The following is a 27,982-nucleotide window of genomic DNA, read 5'->3' as shown; positions in this document are numbered from 1 at the left end:
GAACATCTTATACCTTTGTCATGGTAACATTTTTATATGATCCCTAAACAAGGGATCTAACCATTTTGTCTTCAATGTTAGAAAAATAACCTGTGTGTCTCCATAGGGTGACATTGGGCCGCTCTTCCAAGTCCTGAGGCTCTGCTTCCACTTCGGGAGCGGCGGCATATGATGTTCCACTAGCGGTGCATGTGCAGTTGCTCCTTCAGTAGGAAGCACAACCTCTACGCTTACTCCACGACTCGGAGTAGCAGTGCAGGCGCCAGACTGTCAGGGCTGGACAAGATGTCCGATCCTGTCAATCAACAGGCAGGTGGGTGCTTCTTCACCTTTGGCGACAGCCCCTCACTGGTAAAGTACTCTTGCTAATGAGACAAATTAATTTGCTTATCCTTAGTCCCGAGAAACTGTTCCCTCCTTGTTGGGATCCTTAGGATAGACCATCACTATCTAATCATTGGAGTCCAGCTCTAAGCAGACAGACCTTGTGTTTTTGGGTAGGATCTAATAGGCTATGGTCCACACTGCCAGACATGCTTCCTTGGAGCAAAAGAGAGTCAGCCAAAAATAAATAAAAAATCCTTTAGGATGAGCAGGACCAGAAAAGTCTGGCCCGATATGTCACCCCTCCATTTCAATCCTTCCCAGAATTCAGCTTCGTGTTCCGTCATTGTGTTCATGTCTGTACGGCTTGTACTCTTTAGTGCATAATTACTTAGTCTTACGGTACACCATCATCTGTATCAGAAGGAGAGAGACAGACTGACAAGCAGTGTCATGATATTTTTCTCTGTCTTCCCTCAGGAGAAGTTCTTCGGGGATTCCACTTCAAACATCAGAAGTGGTATGAGCTCTCTAACAGAGAGTGACTGCAATTATCGCAAGACTGTGTGCAATTCCCAAGACGCTACCAGGGATCAGTGGAGAAAAAGGAGGTGCTCACTCCCTGAAAGAGACTGCACAGAGAGATTGCAAGGAAAAGGAGTTGACCTACCGAAACAGCGAATTAAAAAAATCCTTCTGATCAAGACTGACTGTTTCTACCCAGTCATGGAGAGTTGATCAACCAAGAGATGGCGAACATAGGGTAGAGCACAGGGACATCTAGTTGCAAAGAGGTGGACACACTGATATATGCACGGGCACTCTAGTGGAGGACATGAGAGACCTTTAAAGGACTGAAGGCACTTGGAGACTGAGGGTGGTTGGGTGAATGGAAGAAAGATTCAAAGCAAGAGCAGAAATTGTCTGGAGTCCAAGGGCAAAGAAAGTAGAAACCAAGAGAAGAGTCTTGGTAGAAAAGGCTTGTAAGAACTGGTCAAGGAAAGAGTTCAGGAAGCTACAGGTGGGAAATTGAGGAGAAGACAACTTGGTTGGAGAGCAGTTTATAAAGAAGATCAACCAATAATTATATTGATTTTTTAAAGTGTAGGTAGTGTGAAGGGTGAGCAACAAGGTCGGCCGTGGGAACAAAAAAGTATAGGCAGCTGGGCAAAGTAAGTGGCTGGAGAGGGTCCTAAAGACTGAGCAAGCCTAAGACTAGAGATTAGATATTGATGAAAGTAAAAAGGCACAGGGTGTTTATTGGATACATGAGGAGAACAATGACAAAGAGTGGTAACAGACTTGGCTACTAAGAGAGTCATTTGGCTGGTTAAAAATATTTTAGATTGAGGTTTGAGAATTTTCAAAAAGTGGTCCAATTTTAGGTGGCAAAGAGAAGAACAAGGAGTAGATTTGGGAACTTGAGACTTCAGTCTACCAAAAAATTCAAAGAAGGTAAAACAAAAACTAAGAGCAACCAAGAACAAAAATTCAAGAAGGAATTGACAACGTAATATCAGAAATTTTGCCCAAAAAATGCCACGGACTTCTGATCAGGATGAGGCCGATGAGCTATATCAAAACAACTCTGTCTCATGGCTGGCATGTGGTGCCCTCTCGTTACTTGCCAATGCATGGAGCATCTTGAGTTTAGCCAGCCGAGGTGGGAGCGGGCAGCGCCCTCGCCCTCTGGAACTGCTCCTTTGTTTGCTGGCGGGAACACATCTACTCATGGCTGCTGTACCCCTATCACTGTTTTCTGTGGTGCAGCTGAGAAGAAGACATTCTCCTGGTTATGAGTGGAATGAGGGTTTGTGCAAGGTGTTTGTGTCCACATATTACACGCTTGCACTGTCCACATGCTTGACTGTGGCCTGCCTTTCATATCATCGGATGTGGATGGTGCGCTGGCCTGTTAGTTACAGGTTGGGTGGTGCACGAAGACAGGCCTTGCAGGGGGCTCTCGGAATCTGGGCAGCTTCTTTTGTGCTGTCTACCTTGCCATCCATTGGGTGGCATGACAATGCCCGCAGGTTCTACACGCGTGGTTGCCACTTCCTGGCTAGTCGCATTGGATTGGGCTTCGGGCTGTGCTTCCAGCTACTATTGTTAGGTGGGGTGGGCACGGGTCTTGGATGTTTAGGAGTGACTATATACCACGCTTGCTGCTGTCCTGCATCTGGGAACAGAGGAGGGACGGGGGAAGGTGGGGCAGAAGGGATGCTGGAAGTACCAGCCATCGTAGTACAGGACGCTCAGGGAAAGAGACGCTCATCATTGGATGGGTCAGAATCACCAAGGACGGCAGCTCAGGTCACCGGACTGGTTGGGGGCATTGTGCTGCTGTATGATGCACTGACTGGGCTACCCATATTGGTGAGATGGGGGCATTGGGTCTCATGTTTTTATATTCACCAGTCTTGTTTTTCTTCCATGCAATAGAATTTCTTCCCTGATCCTGATCCAACACATCATGGTGTTGTCCATAGGCTTCCACTGTAAAAAATGTGTATACCACATATAATATACCAGTATATGGAACAGTGTAGTCTACTATGCAATTCCATACCCTAAAAAAGGATGTGGTCTGATGGAGGCCAAAAGAACACTCTTTTGGCCTCTGTTGGGTGAATGGAGCCCTTTGGACATGCTTGGTGAGTAGATCAGGAGCTTTTCGCGGTGTTCTTGCTAGGTGTAGATGTGTAGGTGTGAACTGTTATCATACAGTATGTTGCACATTTCCATTGTTTTTGTAAATGAATTGACACAATGTGTTCTAACGAATTGGGAAGAATGTGTCAGAAGGTAATAAGTAATTTTTTGTAGGTAACTATTGTTGACAATGTGTCAGTGTTTGTGGATATACTCTATATCAGGGGTACTCAAGTACTTGGGTTTCCTGTCGGGTGAGGGTCCGAGACGCAAAAAAAAAATTGTGAGGAGGGACAAAGACCAGTGACGTGTAGCTATACCTCTAATCCCACCCAATCCCTCTTATGCCACCTCACATAGTAAGGATGCCCCATTAGTGCCACCTCACAATAGTGATGCCCCTTCAGACAGTAATAATGTCTCTTTAGTGCCCTACACCCAATATAATGCCAACTTAGTGCCCCCTACACAGTCATGCCCATAAGTGTCCTCCTCACAGTAGGATGTTCCCTAAGAGCCCCCATCACAGCAGGATCATTTCTTGGTGCCCACCACACAGTATGATACCCCCTAAAGTGCCCCTCACACAGAGTGATGCCTTCTAAGTGCCCCCGCAGAGTCCCCTTGACATAATGCTGCCCCACCTTGCATACAGTTTGAATACTCACCTACTCCATCATATAAGGTCCGCACGTGCAGATTTATGTCTGTTTCTGCAGCATATCCGCACCTAAATCCTTATATGTCTAATTGTAGATTTTAGCGCAGATTTGATGCGGTTCTGCCGCAGATCTCACCCGTCATCCGAAAAAGTAAAATCCGCAGCTGAAACCACAAACATAATTAACATGCTAATTATTTTGAAATCCGCCTGGCAGGTCAATTTCCGGACAGAAAAAAAAAAATGCAAAGTGCACATGAGATTTGTGTCATCTCATTCACTTTGCTGGTACTGTAATATGCTGCAGTTTATCCGCGAGGAAAAAAACGTAAGTATTCCGCAACATGTGCAAATGGCCTAAAGGTGTACAATCAATAATATCAAAAAGCACTTTCTTGAGGGCTTCTCAGTCTTGTGAAGACGTCTCATTTTACATCCTGAAAAGTCCCGAGGAGGAACCTTTGGGCTCCTCGGGTGGCAGGACCAGGCGGCGATGGCGACGTCTGTGCCCCTTATAACGACGCCCCTGTCCAGCTTGATCCAACCTCCTGCCTCTACCTTCTCACTGGTATTTTTCCTCTAAACACCTACTCACTTCTCTTACACAATCTGCTTCCATGTTCTTCCCACTCACGGCTTCGCTCTCGTGTGCGCCTCTTGGCACCTTCGCTCCAGTAATGAGCTTCCAGCTCGCACCCGTTCCAATAATTCGCCATCCAAATCTATCTCTCTTAATTGACACTTCTCGTTTTAATTGTCTTGCATCACTCTGGGAGATGAGTGCCAGTATATGGGGGTTAATTCGCAGGGTCCTGGGCCGGGACGAGGTGTAGGAGGCGGCTGAGGAAACCTTTGGGACAAGGGTGCCTCATTTATGCTTTAAAAATGGATTCCATAGTGAACTCTCCTTGTGTGGAGGGGGGATGTTGCGGGAAAAATATCGGGTATGCCTATTTTTTTTAAAATGGATCCAGCACTAAGCTGTAGGGTCGCAGTCATAAAGATTTGCCCCAGAGGGAACCAGTAATGTGATGAGATAGAGTGCTGTAAAGATAAACGATAGAGTTCTCCCTGCCTGAAGCCACCACTAGAGGGCGCCCCCTGCACGTAGATCTATTATTCAAGCTGTATAGATCCATACAATTAAAAGAGATTTCTGGGAGTACAATATTGATGAGCTCTCCTCAAGATAGGCCATCAATATCCGACTCCTTGCACCCTACGCCGACCAGCTGTTTGAAGGGGTCGAAGAGTGCCACAGCCTCCACACAGCGGCTTTGCTTGGTATTGTAGCCCAGGCCCCTTCACACGTGTGATATCACTGGCCTAGGAAGAGTCCACAGCACTTAATAGAGCGCCACAGCCTCTTCAAACAGCTGATCGGTGGGGGTGCTGGGAATCGGACCGCCACAATCAGATATTGATGACCCTTCCTGATCAATATTTTACTCCTGGAAAACCCCTCTAAATATTAAAGTGCTTTAATTCCAGCAGCCACTAGAGGGAGCTTATTCTGGTGAGTCATGTATGGACGGCATGCAGTTAGCTCCCTCTAGGGGTGGCAGCTGGTAACCAGAATTTGGATCACCAATTTCTAAGCTATTTAGATTCAAATAATGGCCCTCAAAGGTCAACACCAATGGGATTGTACAAAACAACCCGGAACAAAACGTGATACAAACCTGCACGTGTGAATATACTCTCGTCGTTGTTTTGGAGCAGCACCCATGCACCTGTCCCTCCCCCGCACCACCCCTATCATTTTCTCTATCTTTACCTCTTCACACCTGCGCCCCTCTCTTCCGGAAGATACCTCCTGTCCTGCCAGTCTTCCCTGGATGCCTCCCTGCTTCATGTCTCTGTTCTTTCTCGCAGTCACGTTAATTATTTTAACAATTAACGTAATGATCTGTTTCACTTAATGAGCAGTTCGGAGGCAGCTGCGGCTGTGAAGCGTTAACCCCACGTGTGCCGCGTGCTTGTTGTAACCCTTCAGTTATTAAGTGTCGGCGCTTTCATTACAGACAGAGGAGTACAGATATTTGACCTGAAAGACCCTCCTGGGAGTTGTAGTATAATTACAGCTGGGGAGTAGCAGGATTGATCCAGGATGAGCGGCCCTGAGCCTGACATGCGACGGCGAGGTTAGCGCGACGCCAGATTATTACTGCGGCGGATGGAATACAGATTTAGGTCTGGACATTGGAAGTAAAGCCGCAGTATCAGGTCCACAAATGTACTACACTGTACCTGGCGTGATAAGGATATCCATTTTTTAAGCTCTCCACTTGCTGTCAGTGAATAAAAACCTTTTCCCTTCCAGAGGCTGAAGGACTTTGCTACAATTGTATCCAGTCCTCTGTTATTTGACCTGCACTGATACATTGTAGCAAGAGATTGGTGTGGCTGATGTGTTTCCCAGCTGTGAGGTCTTGAGTCTTTGAATGTAAACACTGTTTCCATTCACTCACAGCAAGCAGAGATCATGAAAGTGATAAGGAACTGTGGAATATTAGAAAATGAAGGGATTTTTTGTTGTCTAATCATTCAGCTTTATTTACAAAAATCCCTTTAAGCGGAACCCCTCACCAGGTCCTTCACGTTTGATATATGTCTATTTGGCAACATTCACACGCGACCATATGCGTTTCGCGATCCGCCAAAAATACGGATGACATCCATGCGGCATCTGTATTGCATCCGTTTTTTTTGTTGCGGATCCATTGAAACAATGCCTAACCAGTCACATGACACCCCCACTAGTAGCATAGAAATGAATGGGGTCGCAATGCGGCTCTTACGTGTGCCGCGACCGTGACCCCAGAGTCGCAAAGAATCCAGCTATCGCCGTGAAGCCTTATTAACCCAGAATTGCCTGATTGGGTGGAAATGGGTTTCCAACCCCTATAAAACCCCTTTTAGCCATAAATGTCACGTTTTCCTGCGGCGGGATCCTGTTATTCCTCATCCGTGTTTGTCGGTAGATTTTATGTTTTGTGCCTCATTGAGCGAACAATGTTCATTGATTTCCTGGTGTAAATCTCCTTATAGTAATGGATGGAAGCGATCCTGCAGGCGGCACAGTCATTGATTGCCGGTAAGGAGGGGAACTCAAAATAGACGCACGAAAACAACACACAGAATGAAAGAGCCCCCCAAAATGTAACCTGCCCCCTAATCATGACAAGCGGCTTTACATTGCGGTAATTGCCAGGAAGCTCCGTGTACCGTCACTATATGTTCTATATGCAAAGCCTGAGAGGAAGACCCTCTGCACGAGGGACAGACCCCCTTCAGGATATATTTATACCCGAGTATATGTATATATCGTCTTGATCAAACAAGCCCTTAACCTAAAGCAGATGTAAAGTCATGACAGAGGCCGCAGTATCAATCACAAGGATGTATAGTCACATCGTCCCTGGAGGTCAGTGGTGCCTTCAGCGGTTACTATACTGTGGACAGGTGGGTAGAGGTGGTAATATTCCCAAGGGAATGTTACCACCCAAGGGAATATTACCTTCCCCACGCTCCTGCTCACCAGACGCTAAGTAATAAGACACACATTGAAAGCACCACTGACCACCAGGGACAATGTGACTATTATTCCCACAGATTAGGGACACAAATCCAATCCCTTTTCTTTTCCTTCCTACACCATACCCATGGGAATATTACTACTCCTACGCACCAGACATAAAGCTATACGGCAAACACTGAATGCACCACTGACCACCAGGGACAAGGTGAATATTGCCCCCACAGATTAGGGACACAAATCCACTCTTTTATCTCTTCTCCACTAGACACTTGGGAATATCACCACCTCTGTCTGGTGGAAAAGAGATAAAAGAGTGGATTTGTGTCCCTAATCTGTGGGAATAATATTCACCTTGTCCCTGGTAGTCAGTGGTGCTTTCAATGTGTGCCTTATTACTTAGTGTCTGGTGAGCAGGAGGGTGGGGAAGGTAATATTCCTAAGGGTGTTGTGGGAAAGAGAATAAAAGAGGAGACTGGTTTCACAAATCTGTGGGGGCAATATTCACATTGTCCCTGGTGGTCAGTGGTGCATTCAGTGTTTGCCGTAAAGCTTTATGTCTGGTGCGTAGGAGTAGTAATATTCCCAAGGGTCTGGTGTGGGAAGGAAAAGAAAAGGGATTGGTATCCCTAATCTGTGGGAATAATATTCACATTGTCCCTGGTGGTCAGTGGTATATATTCAGTGTTTGCTGTATAGCTTTATGTCTGGTGGGTAGGAGTAGTAATATTCCCAAGGGTCTGGTGTGGGAAGAAAAAAAGAAAAAGGATTGGTATCCCTAATCTGTGGAAATAATATTCACCTTGTCCCTGCTGGTCAGTGGTGCATTGAATATTTGCTTTACGTAACATCTGATGGGTAGGTTGGTAGGGTGGTGATATTCCCAAAGGTCTGGTGGGAAAGGAGATAAAAGAAGGAATTACAGTAGTATCGCTATTCTATGGGGATAAAATTCACATTGTTCCTGGTGGTCAGTGGCGTATGCATTGTTCATTATATTGTTTAGAGCCTGGTGGGCAAAGGGGTAGGCATAGTAAAATTCCCAAGGGCCTGGCGGGGAAGAGAACTGGCATCCCTAATGTGTGGGGATAATATTCATATTGTCCCTGGTGGTCTGTGTTTAATTCAATACTTAGTGTCTGGAGGGCAGGCATTAGGGGCAGTACAATTATAAAGGTTTGGTAATATTATTTAAGTGTGTAATGGCAACGTTAGATGTTACTTGGTGTTCTGTGGAAAGGGGGAATTTTCATAACATATCCCTTTGTATCTATTGAGGATGAAGGGTTGGTAACACTAACAGGTTTCTGGGTGGGGGGGGGGGGGGGGGTCCTATTCTTTGGTTTGCAGTGTGAATGGGGGTTGGTAATGTTCCCTGGTGTCCAGTGGGAACAAAGTTCTAATATTTTCTGGGGTCTGATTGGAAGGAGATTAAGTAGTGTTCACCATTGTAGAGTAGACAAGAAGTTTAGGTAATATTCCCTGGTGTCTAGTGGGAAAAGCGATGGTAATACACTCCGGGGCTCTGATGGGGGCAGTGTATAGGCGCATGGTGTGTAGTGGGTGGGGGATTTAGGTAACATTCCCTGGTGTCTGGTGGAATAGGAAACATCTTTCTATAGAGTGGGGAGGGGTTTATTAATATTCCCTGGCACCTGGAGGGGCCAGGAGAGGTAATATGCCCTGCAGTCTGGCGGGAAGATGGGTTCTTATTATCTTCCATGGTTTGTATTAAGGGGGTTGTCCACAGCAGAGGATAGACAGGTCGCAGGAGGTCTGGTGGGCAACCTAAAAGTTAAAAAAATGTCTGGTTAAGGCTACATTCACATGACCGTATGTGTTTTGCGGTCCATAAAACACGGATCTGCAAAAAATATATATGAACTGCGATTGGCATCCGTATTGCATCAGTTTTTTTTTGCGGATCCACAAAAAGGACAAGAATAGGACACGTTCTATCTGTTTTGCGGCGCTACAGAACGGACATACGGATGCGGATAGCACACAGTGTGCTGACCATATTTTTTGCAAAACCCATTGAAATGAATTGGTCCACATCCTATCCGCAAAAAAAAATGGAACGGACACGGAAACAAAATACGTTCGTGTGGATGACGCCTAAGTCTATAGAATCCCACAGTGGTCCACTCAGTTCCACTAAAAGGGCTCATGCACATGAACGTATTTTCTTTCCGTGTCTGTTCTGTTTTTTTTTTTTTTGTGGACTGAATGCGGAACCATTCATTTAAATAGGTCCGCAAAAAAAACAAAAGTTGTTCCGTGTGCATTCCGTTTCCGTATGTCTGTTCCACAAAGATATAGAACATGTCCTATTAATGTCCGCATTACGGACAATGATAGGACTGTTCAGTGCCAGCTGTTCCGTTCCATAAAATACGGAATGCACGCGTATTTTTTGCGGATACGATTTTTGCGGACAGTCATGTGCATGAGCCCTAAACCCTGGCATCTAGCTCGAGGCACAGCAGGACATTGCAGGAAGAGTTGACATAGGGAGCCTATTATGCACGGCACCTATGAAGCAATGTCCTGAATATATCGTTTACACTGTGGCTGCGATATATTTCTGTCAACAACCTGCCAAATGGATTTATAATGTCAGTTGCCATAGAGACCATTGATCACTATGGTAAACCATCACGTAAATCCACCGATGCATCAGAAATAGACATTGTTGTATCCAGGTGCAGCGGGTACTTAACGCCACAAATGACGCCAGCACAGCTCATATAACGGGCGCCTGCAGCGCTCCGAACCAGAGGAAAGGCACTTTAGGTAAAATCCTGTGTAACTTGCTTCCCCTATTCAAATCTATTCTCCTGGAGAAATGTCTACATGATTACAGTAAAATAATAGAATTTTCACATCGTGTATGAACTTCTACATAGGGGGCAGTATTATAGTAGTTATATTCTTGTATATAGGAGGCAGCATTATAGTAGTTATATTCTTGTACATAGGAGCAGTATTATAGTAGTTATAGTATTGTACATAGGAGCAGTATTATAGTAGTTATATTCTTGTACATAGGAGCAGTATTATAGTAGTTATATTCTTGCACATAGGAGCAGTATTATAGTAGTTATATTCTTGTACATAGGAGCAGTATTATAGTAGTTATATTCTTGTACATAGGAGCAGTATTATAGTAGTTATATTCTTGTACATAGGAGCAGTATTATAGTAGTTATATTCTTGTACATAGGAGCAGTATTATAGTAGGTATATTCTTGTACATAGGAGCAGTATTATAGTAGTTATATTCTTGGACATAGGAGCAGTATTATAGTAGTTATATTCTTGTACATAGGAGCAGTATTATAGTAGTTATATTCTTGTACATAGGAGCAGTATTATAGTAGTTATATTCTTGTACATAGGAGCAGTATTATAGTAGTTATATTATTGTACATAGGAGCAGTATTATAGTAGTTATATTCTTGTACATAAGAGGCAGTATTATAGTAGTTATATTCTTGTACATAGGAGCAGTATTATAGTAGTTATATTCTTGTACATAGGAGCAGTATTATAGTAGTTATATTATTGTACATAGGAGCAGTATTATAGTAGTTATATTCTTGTACATAAGAGGCAGTATTATAGTAGTTATATTCTTGTACATAGGAGCAGTATTATAGTAGTTATATTCTTGTACATAGGAGCAGTATTATAGTAGTTATATTCTTGTACATAGGATCAGTATTATAGTAGTTATATTCTTGTACATAGGAGGCAGTATTATAGTAGTTATATTCTTGTACATAGGAGCAGTATTATAGTAGTTATATTCTTGTACATAGGATCAGTATTATAGTAGTTATATTCTTGTACATAGGAGCAGTATTATAGTAGTTATATTCTTGTACATAGGAGCAGTATTATAGTAGTTATATTCTTGTACATAGGAGCAGTATTATAGTAGTTATATTCTTGTACATAGGAGCAGTATTATAGTAGGTATATTCTTGTACATAGGAGCAGTATTATAGTAGTTATATTCTTGGACATAGGAGCAGTATTATAGTAGTTATATTCTTGTACATAGGAGCAGTATTATAGTAGTTATATTCTTGTACATAGGAGCAGTATTATAGTAGTTATATTCTTGTACATAGGAGCAGTATTATAGTAGTTATATTATTGTACATAGGAGCAGTATTATAGTAGTTATATTCTTGTACATAAGAGGCAGTATTATAGTAGTTATATTCTTGTACATAGGAGCAGTATTATAGTAGTTATATTCTTGTACATAGGAGCAGTATTATAGTAGTTATATTATTGTACATAGGAGCAGTATTATAGTAGTTATATTCTTGTACATAAGAGGCAGTATTATAGTAGTTATATTCTTGTACATAGGAGCAGTATTATAGTAGTTATATTCTTGTACATAGGAGCAGTATTATAGTAGTTATATTCTTGTACATAGGATCAGTATTATAGTAGTTATATTCTTGTACATAGGAGGCAGTATTATAGTAGTTATATTCTTGTACATAGGAGCAGTATTATAGTAGTTATATTCTTGTACATAGGATCAGTATTATAGTAGTTATATTCTTGTACATAGGAGCAGTATTATAGTAGTTATATTCTTGTACATAGGAGCAGTAGTATAGTAGTTATATTCCTGTACATACGAGCAGTATTATAGTAGTTATATTCTTGTACATAGGAGCAGTATTATAGTAGTTATATTCTTGTACATAGGAGGCAGTATTATAGTAGTTATATTCTTGTACATAGGAGGCAGTATTATAGTATTTATATTCTTGTACATAGGAGCAGTATTATAGTAGTTATATTCTTGTACATAGGGGCAGTATTATAGTAGTTATATTCTTGTACATAGGAGCAGTATTATATTAGTTATATTTTTGTACATTGGAGGCAGTATTATAGTAGTTATATTCTTGTACATAGGAGCAGTATTATAGTAGTTATATTCTTGTACATAGGTGCAGTATTATAGTAGTTATATTCTTGTACATAGGAGGCAGTAATATAGTAGTTATATTCTTGTACATAGGAGCAGTATTATATTAGTTATATTTTTGTACATTGGAGGCAGTATTATAGTAGTTATATTCTTGTACATAGGAGCAGTATTATAGTAGTTATATTCTTGTACATAGGGGGCAGTATTATAGTAGTTATATTATTGTACATAGGAGCAGTATTATAGTAGTTATATTCTTGTACATAAGAGGCAGTATTATAGTAGTTATATTCTTGTACATAGGAGCAGTATTATAGTAGTTATATTCTTGTACATAGGAGCAGTATTATAGTAGTTATATTCTTGTACATAGGATCAGTATTATAGTAGTTATATTCTTGTACATAGGAGGCAGTATTATAGTAGTTATATTCTTGTACATAGGAGCAGTATTATAGTAGTTATATTCTTGTACATAGGATCAGTATTATAGTAGTTATATTCTTGTACATAGGAGCAGTATTATAGTAGTTATATTCTTGTACATAGGAGCAGTATTATAGTAGTTATATTCTTGTACATAGGAGCAGTAGTATAGTAGTTATATTCCTGTACATACGAGCAGTATTATAGTAGTTATATTCTTGTACATAGGAGCAGTATTATAGTAGTTATATTCTTGTACATAGGAGGCAGTATTATAGTAGTTATATTCTTGTACATAGGAGGCAGTATTATAGTATTTATATTCTTGTACATAGGAGCAGTATTATAGTAGTTATATTCTTGTACATAGGGGCAGTATTATAGTAGTTATATTCTTGTACATAGGAGCAGTATTATATTAGTTATATTTTTGTACATTGGAGGCAGTATTATAGTAGTTATATTCTTGTACATAGGAGCAGTATTATAGTAGTTATATTCTTGTACATAGGTGCAGTATTATAGTAGTTATATTCTTGTACATAGGAGGCAGTAATATAGTAGTTATATTCTTGTACATAGGAGCAGTATTATATTAGTTATATTTTTGTACATTGGAGGCAGTATTATAGTAGTTATATTCTTGTACATAGGAGCAGTATTATAGTAGTTATATTCTTGTACATAGGTGCAGTATTATAGTAGTTATATTCTTGTACATAGGAGCAGTATTATAGTAGTTATATTCTTGTACATAGGAGCAGTATTATAGTAGTTATATTCTTGTACATAGGAGGCAGTATTATAGTAGTTATATTCTTGTACATAGGAGCAGTATTATAGTAGTTATATTCTTGTATATAGGAGCAGTATTATAGTAGTTATATTCTTGTACAAAGGAGCAGTATTATAGTAGTTATATTCTTGTACATAGGAGCAGTATTATAGTAGTTATATTTTTGTACATAGGAGCAGTATTACAGTAGTTATATTCTTGTACATAGGAGCAGTATTATAGTAGTTATATACTTGTACATTGGAGGCAGTATTATAGTAGTTATATTCTTGTACATAGGGGCAGTATTATAGTAGTTATATTCTTGTACATAGGAGCAGTATTATAGTAGTTATATTCTTGTACATAGGAGCAGTATTACAGTAGTTATATTCGTGTACATAGGAGCAGTATTATAGTAGTTATATTCTTGTACATAGGAGCAGTATTACAGTAGTTATATTCTTGTACATAGGAGCAGTATTATAGTAGTTATATTCTTGTACATAGGAGCAGTATTATAGTAGTTATATTCTTGTACATAGGAGCAGTATTATAGTAGTTATATTCTTGTACATAGGAGGCAGTATTATAGTAGTTATATTCTTGTACATGGTGCAGTATTATAGTAGTTATATTCTTGTACATAGGAGCAGTATTATAGTAGTTATATTCTTGTACATAGCAGGCAGTATTATAGTAGTTATATTCTTGTACATAGAAGCAGTATTATAGTAGTTATATTCCTGTACATAGGAGCAGTATTATAGTAGTTATATTCTTGTACATAGGAGCAGTATTATAGTAGTTATATTCTTGTACATGGTGCAGTATTATAGTAGTTATATTCTTGTACATAGGAGCAGTATTATAGTAGTTATATTCTTGTACATAGGAGCAGTATTACAGTAGTTATATTCTTGTACATAGGAGGCAGTATTATAGTAGTTATATTCTTGTACATAGGAGGCAGTATTATAGTAGTTATATTCTTGTACATAGGAGCAGTAGTATAGTAGTTATATTCTTGTACATATGAAGTAGTATTATAATGAAAATTTACTCACAAAATTTTTTGTTTCCTGGAGTCCGTAGGCAGCACATAACGAATGGGTTAAGTCCCCTAGGTACAATTAGGATAGAGACATCTTATAAAGCAATACACTTAAAGGGGTTCTGCATTTTGCAGAACCCCTTTAAGTGGATAGATCATCATCATCTGATCGGCGGGGGTCCGACATCAGGGACCCCTGCGGATCAGCTGTTTGAGAAGGCAGCGGCGCTCCAGCAGCGGCGCGGCCTTCTCACTGTTTACCTCCGGCCCAGTGACGTCATGACTAGTATCAAAGGCCTGGGCGGGGCTAAGCTCCATTCAAGTGAACAGAGCTTAGCCGCGCCCAGGCAAGTTGATACTAGTCATGACGTCACTGGACCAGCGGTAAACAGTGAGAAGGCCGCGGTGCTGCTGGAGCGCCGCTGCCTTCTCAAGCAGCTGATCGGCGGGGGTCCCGGGTGTCGGACCCCCGCTGATCAGATGCTAATGATCTATCCAGAGGATAGATCATCAGTTTAAACAAAGTGCAGAACCCCTTTAATTATTTGACTATTTAACAGCCCATATAAGCCTACACACAACACCAGAGCCTCGTATTTGTATGCAACAATAATGTTATTAATAAGGGAGGGTAAGCTGTGCTGCCTTCCAGGAAACAAAAATTTCGGTGAGTAAATTTTCTTCTTCCTGATCGTCCTTGGCAGCACATAACGAATGGGACCTGATAAGCAGTACTCATTGGGAGGGAGCACTGGCCGCAACTTGGAGCACTCTTTTGCCAAATGTCGACCCTTCAGCTGCCAAGATGTCTAGTCTGTAGTGCCTCATGAATGTGGAAATGGTAGACCATGTGGCTGCTCTACATATTTGATCCAGTGAAACTTGTGCCAATTCTGCCCAGGAGGAAGCCGTGGATCTTGTAGAGTGCGCTTTTAGAGATATTGGGCAAACCAGCTTAGATGCAGAGCAAGCTACTTCAATTGAACGCTTGATCCATCTAGTTAGTGTTGCTTTGCTAGCTCTATTTCCTTTGTTTGGCCCTTGAATTTGTAAAAATAGACCTTCCGATTTCCTAAAATCGGAGGTAGCTTGGTGATAAGCCAGAAATGCTCTTTTCACGTCCAAAAAGTGGCAATTGACTGGATCCAGAGGATTCGAATGAAGAACTGGAAGAGAGATTTCTTGGTTAATGTTAACCACAGATGGAATTTTCCGGAGAGACCCTGGCATAGTTCGTAGGATTGTGCAATCACCCAGAAATATGGCTCTTTACATGAAAGGGCTTGCAATTCACTAACACGTCTGGCTGATGTAATTGCAACTAGTATTTGTTCTCAAACCTTTTGTAAACCCTTCTTGAAGGAAGTGTAAGACCGACTTCAAATCTTCAGGCATAGCCGAGCTTCTACGGCACCAATCTCTAAAGGTTTTCCAGATTCTGTTATATATTTTTATAGTAGAAGGTTTACGAGCAGCAACCATGGTATCGACTAATTCTAAGGAAAAACCTAATGTCGTTAAGGACTGCAGCTCAGCTTCCAGGCCGCCAGTTGTAGACTGTTGGGATTGTGGTGGAAAATACCTTTCTGGAGAAGTAAATCCGGACGGAGAGGTATCTTCCAAACTCTTCCTTTGGAAAGGCATAGGGCTATAGAGAACCATGACCTCCGAGGCCAGAATGGAAGAATTGCTATCACCTGTGCACGATCTTCTCGTATCTTCTTGAGGACTTTTGGTATGAGAGGGATTGGAGGAAATACATCGATTAGGCCCTCCGCCCAGCTGACTGAGAGATGGTCCATTGCCATGGCCTGGCTGGACTGATGAATGGAGCAGAACTGACTGAGCTTCGTATTCTCTTCTGTTGCCATGGCATCCAACCAAGGCTTTTCCCAGCGAGACAGAATGTTGTTGAATGCTGTCGGATTTAGGCTCAATTCCCCCGGATGTAAAGGTCCACGGCTGCACAGGGGCCCAGTGCAGTAGGGGGGCCCGTGAGAGGTTCCGTGGCAGGGCAGGGAGAGATGAGCGCTTCCATTGTGGAAGCGTTCATCTCTATTTTCATCTGTATCGCCGTCCTCAGCGCCGTCCTCAGGACAGCGATTCAGATGGATGCTGCAGCGGGGCAGGGGAGAGCTGTTTTCCTTACCCATTCCTCTGATAGGCTGCAGGCACTAGGCAGAGGCCGGTGCAGGCGGCGCGATGACGTCATCGCACCGCCTCAGCCGTACAGCTCGGGACACAGGCCGGAAGAGGCCTTCACTGCTTCACTGAGAGTGTCATGGAAGTAAGTATGTGAGGGGCAAGGGGGGAGTGGAGCACTATGGGGGCATCTACTATGGGGCATTATACTGGCACACATGGGGGGAGAGGAGCACTATGGAGGCATCTACTAGGGGGCATTATTTACTGGCACACATGGGGGGAGAGGAGCACTATGGAGGCATCTACTAGGGGGCATTATTTACTGGCACACATGGGGGGAGAGGAGCACTATGGAGGCATCTACTAGGGGGCATTATTTACTGGCACACATGGGGGAGAGGAGCACTATGGAGGCATCTACTAGGGGGCATTATTTACTGGCACACATGGGAGGGAGGAGCACTATTTACTGGCACACATGGGGGAGAGGAGCACTATGGGGGCATCTACTGGGGGCCCTATATATTGGCATTATATACTGTCACACATGGGGGGCACTATGGAGAAGTGGGGGAGAGGAGCACTATGGGGGTATCTGCTGTGGGACATTATATAGGGGCATTTTATACTGGCACAAAATATATGTGCAATATGGGGGTGGGGATGAGTACCATAGTGGCATTTTATACTGGCATACATTATATGGGCACTATGAGGAAGGGGGAGAGGAACATTATCAGGGCATCTACTTGGGGCACTCAATAGGGGCATTTTATACTGGCACATTATGTCAGGCACCATGGAACAGGGGGAGGAGCACTATGGGGGCATCTACTGGGGGCAATATATAGGAGTATAGTACTGGGGAGCACAGCGGGCCCAGGATGGGGTGTTCAGAAGGTGGGAGGATGTTGGAAAAGTAGGAAACTAAGATGTCTGTCAAACTCTGCAGAGAGAAGAGACGGCTGAAAGGAATCATCATGGTGTTCTGGTCTGAAAGGAGAAGATGAGGAAAGAGAAGATCTAAGGAGACGTCACTGGATGTACTGTACAAGGTATGTGGTGCTATATTGGGCTACTTTCACATCTGCGATAGTGATCCTGGCGGCTGTTCCAGCTGAGAGCAGTCACTGGATCCGGCACTGCTGGATGCAGACGGAATGCCCGCCGGCCCCAATAACTATAATGGGGTACGGTAGAGATCCGGCCACAATCTGGCAAAAATGCAGAGAATCAGCGGGACATCTAAACTGCTGCATGCTGTGGTTTGTGTCCGGACGGATCGTAGTGCCGCGGGTGTGAAAGTAGCCTTACATTGTATGTTTTGTATTGCTGTAAGTAATATTAGGAGGGAATGGGTTAGGTTGAGAATTTGGCATAGGGGGTGGAGGGGCCCAGGCATATTCTTTGCACAGGGGCCCTCTGCTGTCTGTGTCCGCCCCTGCTCAGAAACCTTCTGTGACTGGGGTGAATCGGAATATGCAGACGCCATATAATAATCTTTTTTCAGGATCATTAGGACCGACCTTATTGATTCCATTTTGAACTTCTTTTTCACTAAGAACTTGTTCAGGAAAGTTAGATCGATTATCAGTCTCCATTTTCTTTCTGGCATAGATACAGGAAACACTTTGGAGTATACGCCTTTGAACTGTTCCTTCAGAGGCACTGGTTCTAGCGCGCCTTTCTGGATAAAATCCTGAAGAAGATGAAAGACGACCAGATCTTTGGGGGTCGCTTAGACAAAATCGATCTGGAGGAAGGAAAGCGAACTCTAGGCCATATCCATTTTTGATGGTAGAAATGACCCAGGCATCTGTAGATGTGAGAGACCAAACGCGTGAAAACTGTTTCAATCTTGCGCCAACTCTTGGCTGTATGTTGGCGTCATAATAAACTCAAACTTTTGATTAGGTTTCTTTTTTTTCTTTTCAATATTTTTTATTACGTTTTACAAATATACAATTCGTGAAATAGCAAAGTGCGGCATTCCAAACAGATTAGGTTTCTTTTTATATTCACATCTCTCCTGTTTGCCACGAACAGATCTTTGTCTGAACTGCTGTCTATTTCTGAATCTAGGCGATCTCTTTCTTTGGGAACGAAAGGACCTGAAGGAGGTTTTCTTTTTAGAATCTGGAAATACTGAGCCCTTCCCCTCATTCAGGGACTCAAGGATTTTATCTAACTGGGGACCAAACAGCGAGGTTGGCTGGAAGGGAAGATTGCAAAAGTGATTTTTTTGACAATGTATCTCCTGACCATTCGTCTATCCAGAGTGCTCTTCTTGCCGCATAATAGGAGCCAAGGAGTTGGCTGAAAATTTTGCAATATCAAGCGGAGCATCACATAAAAATTCTGAAGCAGCTTTAATCACTGGAAGGCTTTTTAAAATGTCTTCTCTAGCCACTTCCTCCTCCAGGTCAAATTCTTAAAGCCCTGGCTACGGGTACGGATGATAACCCAGCCACACAGGCCGCCGAAGTGGATGCATAATCTCTTTTTAATAAAAAGACTCAATTTTCCGATCCATAGGATCTTTAATAAGGGATGCCTCGTCTGAAGGAAATATAACTTTATTAGACAGGTGAACAACTGCTAAATCAACCTTAGGTACTGAGAAATTTTTCATCCAGTTTATATATGGATTTTCGCCTGGATCCTGTGATGGGTTTTTTGTCAGACTTATCCCAGTCCTGTCTGATCCATTGAGTAAGGACCAGATGACGGGGTAACGTACTTCCCTTGGTTTTTGGAAAATAAAAAAGTTTATCTGATTTAGACTTCCCAGAAGTATCTCTATCAGACTCTAATGTCCGTTTTACAGATTTAATCAGATCAGGAATTTTATCCTTAAGCCAAATATAATATTCATCAGGATCCTTAACAGAAACATCGGATATAACTTCACCCTCGGACAGGCGCTCCTCGTCAGGATGAAATCAATGGTGGTGGAGGAGATCTATTAGAATGTCTTGGCTTCGTATCCGCTGACTTGAGGTCAGTTGATTTTTAAACCACATAATAAAGTCCATATTCCCCGACTGGACAGATGCAGCAGGAGACATGCAGTTCGTGCACATATCGGCAGTTATTTCGTCAGGGAAAGGCTGTTCACACTTTTGACAAAAACGATCTCTAGTTTTTCTTTTTTTCTTTTCTTTTTACAGGATTCATTTCAATGGGTCCGCAAAAAAGTGCTGTCCGCATCAGTATGTCCGTTTCGTAGCTTCGCAAAAAAAATAGTGCATGTCCTAATTTTTTCTAGTTTGCGAACAAGTATAGGCATTATTACAATGGATCCGCAAAAAAAACGAAACCGTCATCCGTTTTTCTTTTTCGGATCCGCAATTTGCGGACCGCAAAACACATACGGTCATGTGCATGTAGCCTAAGTTCCTTCAGTAGCCGAAAAAATCAACGGCGTGTGGATCGGAGCACTGTAGGAATACACAGGGGAGGTGCGTCCGTTCCACCATCAGGTTGAGGGACAGGCAAACCTGTATGCGACCTGGAAGGGATCGGGTAGTTATGCTGGAAGGTAACACCGTATCCATCTAGTACCTAGAGAATACAAAAATACGAGTCTCTGGTGTTCTGTGTAGCCTTATATGGCCTGTTAAATAGTCAATTAATTAAGTTTATTGCTTTATAAGGTGTCTCTATCCAAATTTCCAAATTGTCCTAGGGGACTTAACCGATTCGTTATGTGCTGCCAAGGACGATCAGGAAAGTAGTTATATTCTAGTACATAGGAGCAGTATTATAGTAGTTATATTCTTGTACATAGGAGGCAGTATTATAGTAGTTATATTCTTGTACATAGGAGGCAGTATTATAGTAGTTATATTCTAGTACATAGGAGCAGTATTATAGTAGTTATATTCTTGTACATAGGAGCAGTATTATACTAGTTATATTCTTGTACATAGGAGCCGTATTATAGTAGTTATATTCTTGTACATAGGAGCCGTATTATAGTAGTTATATTCTTGTACATAGGAGCAGTATTATAGTAGTTATATTCTTGTACATAGGAGCAGTATTATAGTAGTTATATTCTTGTACATAGGAGGCAGTATTATAGTAGTTATATTCTTGTACATAGGAGCAGTATTATAGTAGTTATAGTCTTGTACATAGTAGCAGTATTATAGTAGTTATATTCTTGTACATGGTGCAGTATTATAGTAGTTATATTCTTGTACATAGTAGCAGTATTATAGTAGTTATATTATTGTACATAGGAGCAGTATTATAGTAGTTATATCCTTGTACATAGGAGCAGTATTATAGTAGTTATATTCTTGTACATAGGGGGCAGTATTATAGTAGTTATAGTATTGTACATAGGAGGCAGTGTTATAGTAGTTATATTCCTGTACATAGGAGCAGTATTATAGTAGTTGTATTCTTGGACATAGGAGCAGTATTATAGTAGTTATATTCTTGTACATGGTGCAGTATTATAGTAGTTATATTCTTGTACATAGGAGGCAGTATTATAGTAGTTATATTCTTGTACATAGGAGGCAGTATTATAGTAGTTATATTCTTGTACATAGGACCAGTATTATAGTAGTTATATTCTTGCACATAGGAGCAGTATTATAATAGTTATATTCTTGTACATAGGAGCAGTATTATAGTAGTTATATTCTTGTACATAGGATCAGTATTATAGTAGTTATATTCTTGTAATAGGAGCAGTATTATAGTAGTTATTTTCTTGTACATAGGAGCAGTATTATAGTAGTTATATTCCTGTACATAGGAGCAGTATTATAGTAGTTATATTCTTGTACATAGGAGCAGTATTATAGTAGTTATATTCCTGTACATAGGAGGCAGTATTATAGTAGTTATATTCTTGTACATAGGAGCAGTATTATAGTAGTTATATTCTTGTACATAGGAGCAGTATTATAGTAGATATATTCTTGTACATATGAGGCAGTATTATAGTAGTTATATTCTTGTACATAGGAGCAGTATTATAGTAGATATATTCTTGTACATAGGAGGCAGTATTATAGTAGTTATATTCTTGTACATAGGAGCAGTATTATAGTAGATATATTCTTGTACATATGAGGCAGTATTATAGTAGTTATATTCTTGTACATAGGAGCAGTATTATAGTAGTTATATTCTTGTACATAGGAGGCAGTATTATAGAAGTTATATTCTTGTACATAGGAGCAGTATCATAGTAGTTATATTCTTGTACATAGGAGCAGTATTATAGTAGTTATATTCTTGTACATAGAAGCAGTATTATAGTGGTTATATTCTTGTACAGAGGAGCAGTATTATAGTAGTTATATTCTTGTACATAGGAGCAGTATTATAGTAGTTATATTCTTGTACATAGGAGGTAGTATTATAGTAGTTATATTCTTGTACATAGGAGGCAGTATTATAGTAGATATATTCTTGTACATATGAGGCAGTATTATAGTAGTTATATTCTTGTACATAGGAGCAGTATTATAGTAGTTATATTCTTGTACATAGGAGGCAGTATTATAGAAGTTATATTCTTGTACATAGGAGCAGTATCATAGTAGTTATATTCTTGTACATAGGAGCAGTATTATAGTAGTTATATTCTTGTACATAGAAGCAGTATTATAGTGGTTATATTCTTGTACAGAGGAGCAGTATTATAGTAGTTATATTCTTGTACATAGGAGGCAGTATTATAGTAGTTATATTCTTGTACATAGGAGCAGTATTATAGTAGTTATATTCTTGTACATAGGAGGCAGTATTATAGTAGTTATATTCTTGTACATAGGAGGCAGTATTATAGTAGTTATATTCTTGTACATAGGAGGCAGTATTATAGTAGTTATATCCTTGTACATAGGAGCAGTATTATAGTAGTTATATTCTTGTACATAGGAGGCAGTATTATAGAAGTTATATTCTTGTACATAGGAAGCAGTATTATAGTAGTTATATTCTTGTACATAGGAGGCAGTATTATAGTAGTTATATTCTTGTACATAGGAGCAGTATTATAGTAGTTATATTCTTGTACATAGGAGCAGTATTATAGTGGTTATATTCTTGTACAGAGGAGCAGTATTATAGTAGTTATATTCTTGTACATAGGAGCATTATTATAGTAGTTATATTCTTGTACAGAGGAGGCAGTATTATAGTAGTTATATTCTTGTACATAGGAGGCAGTATTATAGTAGTTATATTCTTGTACATAGGAGGCAGTATTATAGTAGTTATATTCTTGTACATAGGAGCAGTATTATAGTAGTTATATTCTTATACATAGGGGCAGTATTATAGTAGTTATATTCTTGTACATAGGAGGCAGTATTATAGTAGTTATATTCCTGTACATAGGAGCAGCATTATAGTAGTTATATTCTTGTATATAGGAGCAGTATTATAGTAGTTATATTCTTGTACATAGGGGCAGTATTATAGTAGTTATATTCTTGTACATAGGAGCAGTATTATAGTAGTTATATTCTTGTACATAGGAGCAGTATTATAGTAGTTATATTCTTGTATATAGGAGCAGTATTATAGTAGTTATATTCGTGTACATGGTGCAGTATTGGAAAGCATGTTTAGTCCTAAGAACTTCCAGAACTCTGTTTTTAATTATGCAAGACACTTTTATACAAAAATGTACTTAATTTGAGGCTGTACATGAATGATATTGAGCTTAATTGTTTACTTTTTTACTTTTTATTTACTAAATTATTTATGAGACTTTTCAATTACCGCAGACATGGAAACGAAGACTCCAGCAGTAAAGTGCAATTACACTAAGTAATTTAGTTGTTGCCTTTTTTATAGACTGTGTTAACAATATTATTGCCAAAAGAAGGGCTTTACAAGAAAACCACAGTGACACCTTCAGGTTACAAGACAGAACTGCGTTATGCTTTTATTGTACATCTTAGGCCTCTTGCACACAACCGTATGTATTTTGCAATCCGCAAAAAATACCGATCACATCCGTGTGCATTCCGTATTTTGTGGAACGGAACAGCTGGACCCTAATTGAACAGTACTATCCTTGTCCATAATGCGGACGATAATAGGAAATGTTCTTTTTTTCGCGGAACGGAAATACGGAAACGGAATGCACACAGAGTAACTTCTGTTTTTTTTGCGGACCCATTGAAATTAATGGTTCCGTATATGGTTCGCAAAAAAATACTGATCGGACGTGGAATCAAAATACGTTCATGTCCAAGAGGCCTTTATTGAATTTTTTGTATTAATCTTTCTAGAGATGTTGAAATGTTTTTGTTCATGTTTCCTTTTGTTGTAGGTGGTGAGTTTTGTAAGTCTTCGTTATGACAGCGCTCCACCATGGATGGTTCTGTGTGTGCTGTGGTGTTCAATGGCGCAGACTCTTTTGCTTCCATCATTTATCTGGTCCTGCGCCCGGTACCGCGCTGACCTACGCACCGTTTGGGAGCACTGCGCCTCCATGCTGTCTGACAGTGGGGATGAAGGTGAGACTAATCATTTCTAGTAAGTCATTTTCTATAGGTAGTAAATGCAAATGGAGATTAGGACTGAGTTGTTAGGGATCAGCCTAATATGCCAAGAGTGGCACCAGTGTGACTTTTATAGAAGGCTCTGGGCGCCAGGACTTCTTATAATGGAAGCCATGACGCTGTGCAGCCTGCATCAAGTTACAACAACCGGTAAGAAAGCTCCAGCTGTTGTAACCCACAGCCTGCTTTCTGCATTTGAAATTCTGCAGTCCATAGATCTGCAACAGGCAATAGTAAGGGTGTCTTTCCATGTGGAGAGGGGCATTCACCCCCTTTCCACAGGCACCTGGGTTTGGTGCAGTTGCTACCACTTCACCAACCCCCCCCCCCCCTCCCCCCTATCTACGCCCCTGCTTACCTTCAAAAGTGACTTAGCCCCCAAGAAGGCTTAATAACATTCATGTGGGCAGAGCCTAAAATCTTTGGTGGTAACCCTCTATGCTAATCTTGTATGCACTCAGGACCAAAGACCCATGTTAGCAACTCCACCAGCAGAATTAGGAGTGCAGCTCTGGAGTATAATACAGGATGTAACTCAGGATTAGTACAGGATAAGTAATGTATGTACATAGTAACTCCACCAGCAGAATAGTGAGTGCTGCTCTGGAGTATAATACAGGATGTAACTCAGGATCAGTACAGGATAAGTAATGTATGTACACAGTGACTGCACCAGCAGAATAGTGAGTGCAGCTCTGGAGTATAATACAGGATGTAACTCAGGATCAGTTCAGGATAAGTAATGTATGTATGTACACAGTGAGTGCACCAGCAGAATAGTGAGTGCAGCTCTGGAGTATAATACAGGATGTAACTCAGGATCAGTACAGGATAAGTAATGTATGTACACAGTGACTCCACCAGCAGAATAGTGAGTGCAGCTCTGGAGTATATTACAGGATGTAACTCAGGATCAGTACAGGATAAGTAATGTATGTACACAGTGACTGCACCAGCAGAATAGTGAGTGCAGCTCTGGAGTATATTACAGGATGTAACTCAGGATCAGTACAGGATAAGTAATGTATGTACACAGTGACTCCACCAGCAGAATAGTGAGTACAGCTCTGGAGTATAATACAGGATGTAACTCAGGATCAGTACAGGATAAGTAATGTATGTACACAGTGACTCCACCAGCAGAATAGTGAGTGCAGCTCTGGAGTATAATACAGGATGTAACTCAGGATCAGTACAGGATAAGTAATGTAATGTATGTACACAGTGACTCCACCAGCAGAATAGTGAGTGCAGCTCTGGAGTATAATACAGGATGTAACTCAGGATCAGTACAGGATAAGTAATGTATGTACACAGTGACTGCACCAGCAGAATAGTGAGTGCAGCTCTGGAGTATAATACAGGATGTAACTCAGGATCAGTACAGGATAAGTAATGTAATGTATGTACACAGTGACTCCACCAGCAGAATAGTGAGTGCAGCTCTGGAGTATAATACAGGATGTAACTCAGGATCAGTACAGGATAAGTAATGTAATGTATGTAGACAGTGACTCCACCAGCAGAATAGTGAGTGCAGCTCTGGAGTATAATACAGGATGTAACTCAGGATCAGTACAGGATAAGTAATGTAATGTATGTACACAGTGACTCCACCAGCAGAATAGTGAGTGCAGCTCTGGAGTATAATACAGGATGTAACTCAGGATCAGTACAGGATAAGTAATGTAATGTGTGTACACATTGACTGCACCAGCAGAATAGTGAGTGCAGCTCTGGAGTATAATACAGGATGTAACTCAGGATCAGTACAGGATAAGTAATGTATGTACACAGTGACTGCACCAGCAGAATAGTGAGTGCAGCTCTGGAGTATAATACAGGATGTAACTCAGGATCAGTACAGGATAAGTAATGTATGTACACAGTGATTCCACCAGCAAAATAGTGAGTGCAGCTGTGGAGTATAATACATGATACAATTAGTATATGATATACTATTGTGAGTCTCTTTTCTTCAGTGGGATTTGTTATTACTGTTAATCTTACAGACAGCGGTCGCGATGACTTTGCAGATGGCCGTCTGTGTGAAGTTCGCTTTGACTCCAATGGCGTAGCGATAAAGAGACCTCCACATTACCTGGGAGGAGATCTGCGAGATGGAAAATTTCTGCCTGTGAGGCATGTGCTTTTGCCCACAGACCGGAGCCAGTACCTGCAGGTGCACCGACACCAGGTGACTTCTGCCTACCTGATAACATCTGCCAGCAGTACCCATCACCCACATACCCAGGACATTGCCTTGTTTTTCAGAGCCCAAGGGGACTGTAAAGTGTATCTGTAATATGGCACCAGCAGAAATCTATAACCTCTGCACTGTACCTCCAAAGGAATCCAATCTCATGTGACATCTGCCCCATTACAGAAATAGAAGCATTGCTTCCAGTACATAATACAGGTCTACATATGGCGGCACACAGCCATAATAGTCTACTTCGCCATGTGCACAAGGGTTAAAAGAGGTTGGGCCTCCTAGGATTGTGGAATGTGACCTGCAGATGAGCATAGACGGTATTGGTAGATCCAGATCATGGATAGCTTCTAGGGGAGAGTACTTCCATAAGGTAGGTCAGTACAATACAGAGGGTTTGGGGCCCTGGCCATCAAGCAAAGCCATTTCGTCAGTTGTTCTTCCGTGGGTAATAATCTTTGCCATACAAAGACCACGTAATACCGTGTTATAGTGCTCAAGTAAAGATCCCACATAATACCGCCATATAGTTACCATATAATAGTGCAATTTGATTTCCAAATAATACCAACATACAGCACTATATAATATTGGGTGGTGTAGGTCGTCTGCTGGGGTTCACTTCATCGTGTGTCTTGGTGAGTGGAGGGTCTGGGAGGTCATCCAGTTTGTCACAGGACGCCATATGGCAGAACATCAAGTACCTATAGGTCTGTATGGAACCATAAGTTCCCCATGCACATGACCTATATATCTATACCTATGAAGCCTACATTGAGTCTGCTCAGTTTTTCTCAGTCTGTGCTCCAGAGCTGTGGTTCCTACTGAGACCAAAGGGTAGGGAATTGGCTTGAAGGTCTCCCAGTTGTTCCCAGTGAATTGAGTGACCCTCTCCAGTACCAACTTGTCTGACACAGTGGATTCCTGAGACCCATGTTGACTGTTTTGTTCTATCTGCTCAGGTTCCTCTCTCCCGAAGGATGTCCCATGATGAAATGGACCTGTTTCCTCCTCGCTCCTCACCACTCTTGCTCAGGTGGTCTTCCTCGGATGATATAAGAGGAGGACCTGGATCTGTTCGGGGAGGAAGCCCTTCCACCCCTCGACGAGGTTATGACATGCAACCTTGGGGTCGCCACCAGCTTCCAGCTCGAAGAGAAGTAGATGATGGTCTGAGCAGCCTGCACCAGTTCTTGCAAGGAGGGATGGGAGGTCCGTCAGTAATGGGAAGTGGCATCCACAACTCCTTCTTCCGAGATGAAATCACTGCCTTTATTGATGATACTCCTTGTCCTTCACCTCTTGGGACACCGCACAGAGTTCGCGCAACCCCAAGATCCTCTCCATACCCAAAGAAGGGACTAGAGGGAGGAATGTCTTTGGCAGGCTTGGGAGAGAGACGTCTATCCCTTTGTAGCCCCCCACTTGTTATACCTGAAACCCGTAAGTTGTCTTTATCTGAAAGGGGGTACAAAGTCGGAGCTTCATAAAGAAGAGTGTACAGGGTCTATCACATTTACCTCCTTTGTATCAGTCCCCCCTGGACTGTGAAGGGGCTGCACATGGACCCTCCCTTTCAATCTGTTCTCAGGCAAATCTGCTGTTTGTGAGAGGGCAAAGGGCTTGATGGGGGGCACCTAGTTAACACTGCCTCTGTCCCTCCGGCCCCCGTGATACCTCTTTGC

General features: G+C 41.4%; 1 protein-coding gene across 1 annotated transcript; it reads left to right on the top strand.

The window, feature by feature from the left end:
- Positions 1 to 1,860: 1,860 nt before the first annotated feature.
- On the top strand, positions 1,861 to 27,916 carry GPR162 (G protein-coupled receptor 162). The gene is made up of 4 exons (XM_040437983.1): positions 1,861 to 2,700; positions 23,854 to 24,040; positions 26,098 to 26,282; positions 27,260 to 27,916. Exons 1-4 carry the CDS (start codon positions 1,861 to 1,863, stop codon positions 27,785 to 27,787), a joined length of 1,740 nt encoding a protein of 579 aa, XP_040293917.1. The 3' UTR covers positions 27,788 to 27,916.
- Positions 27,917 to 27,982: the final 66 nt, after the last annotated feature.

The sequence above is a fragment of the Bufo bufo genome, chromosome 6, assembly GCF_905171765.1.
Source record: "Bufo bufo chromosome 6, aBufBuf1.1, whole genome shotgun sequence".
Taxonomy (NCBI): domain Eukaryota; kingdom Metazoa; phylum Chordata; class Amphibia; order Anura; family Bufonidae; genus Bufo; species Bufo bufo.
This window is presented reverse-complemented; position numbering and strand designations above follow the sequence as displayed.

Coding starts and splice junctions, on each gene's coding strand:
- GPR162 (XM_040437983.1), top strand. CDS start 1,861: ATGCCACGGACTTCTGATCAGGATGAGGCCGATGAGCTATATCAAAAC. Junction 24,041..26,097: donor GTCTGACAGTGGGGATGAAG/GTGAGACTAATC, acceptor TTAATCTTACAG/ACAGCGGTCGCGATGACTTT. Junction 26,283..27,259: donor TGCAGGTGCACCGACACCAG/GTGACTTCTGCC, acceptor CTATCTGCTCAG/GTTCCTCTCTCCCGAAGGAT.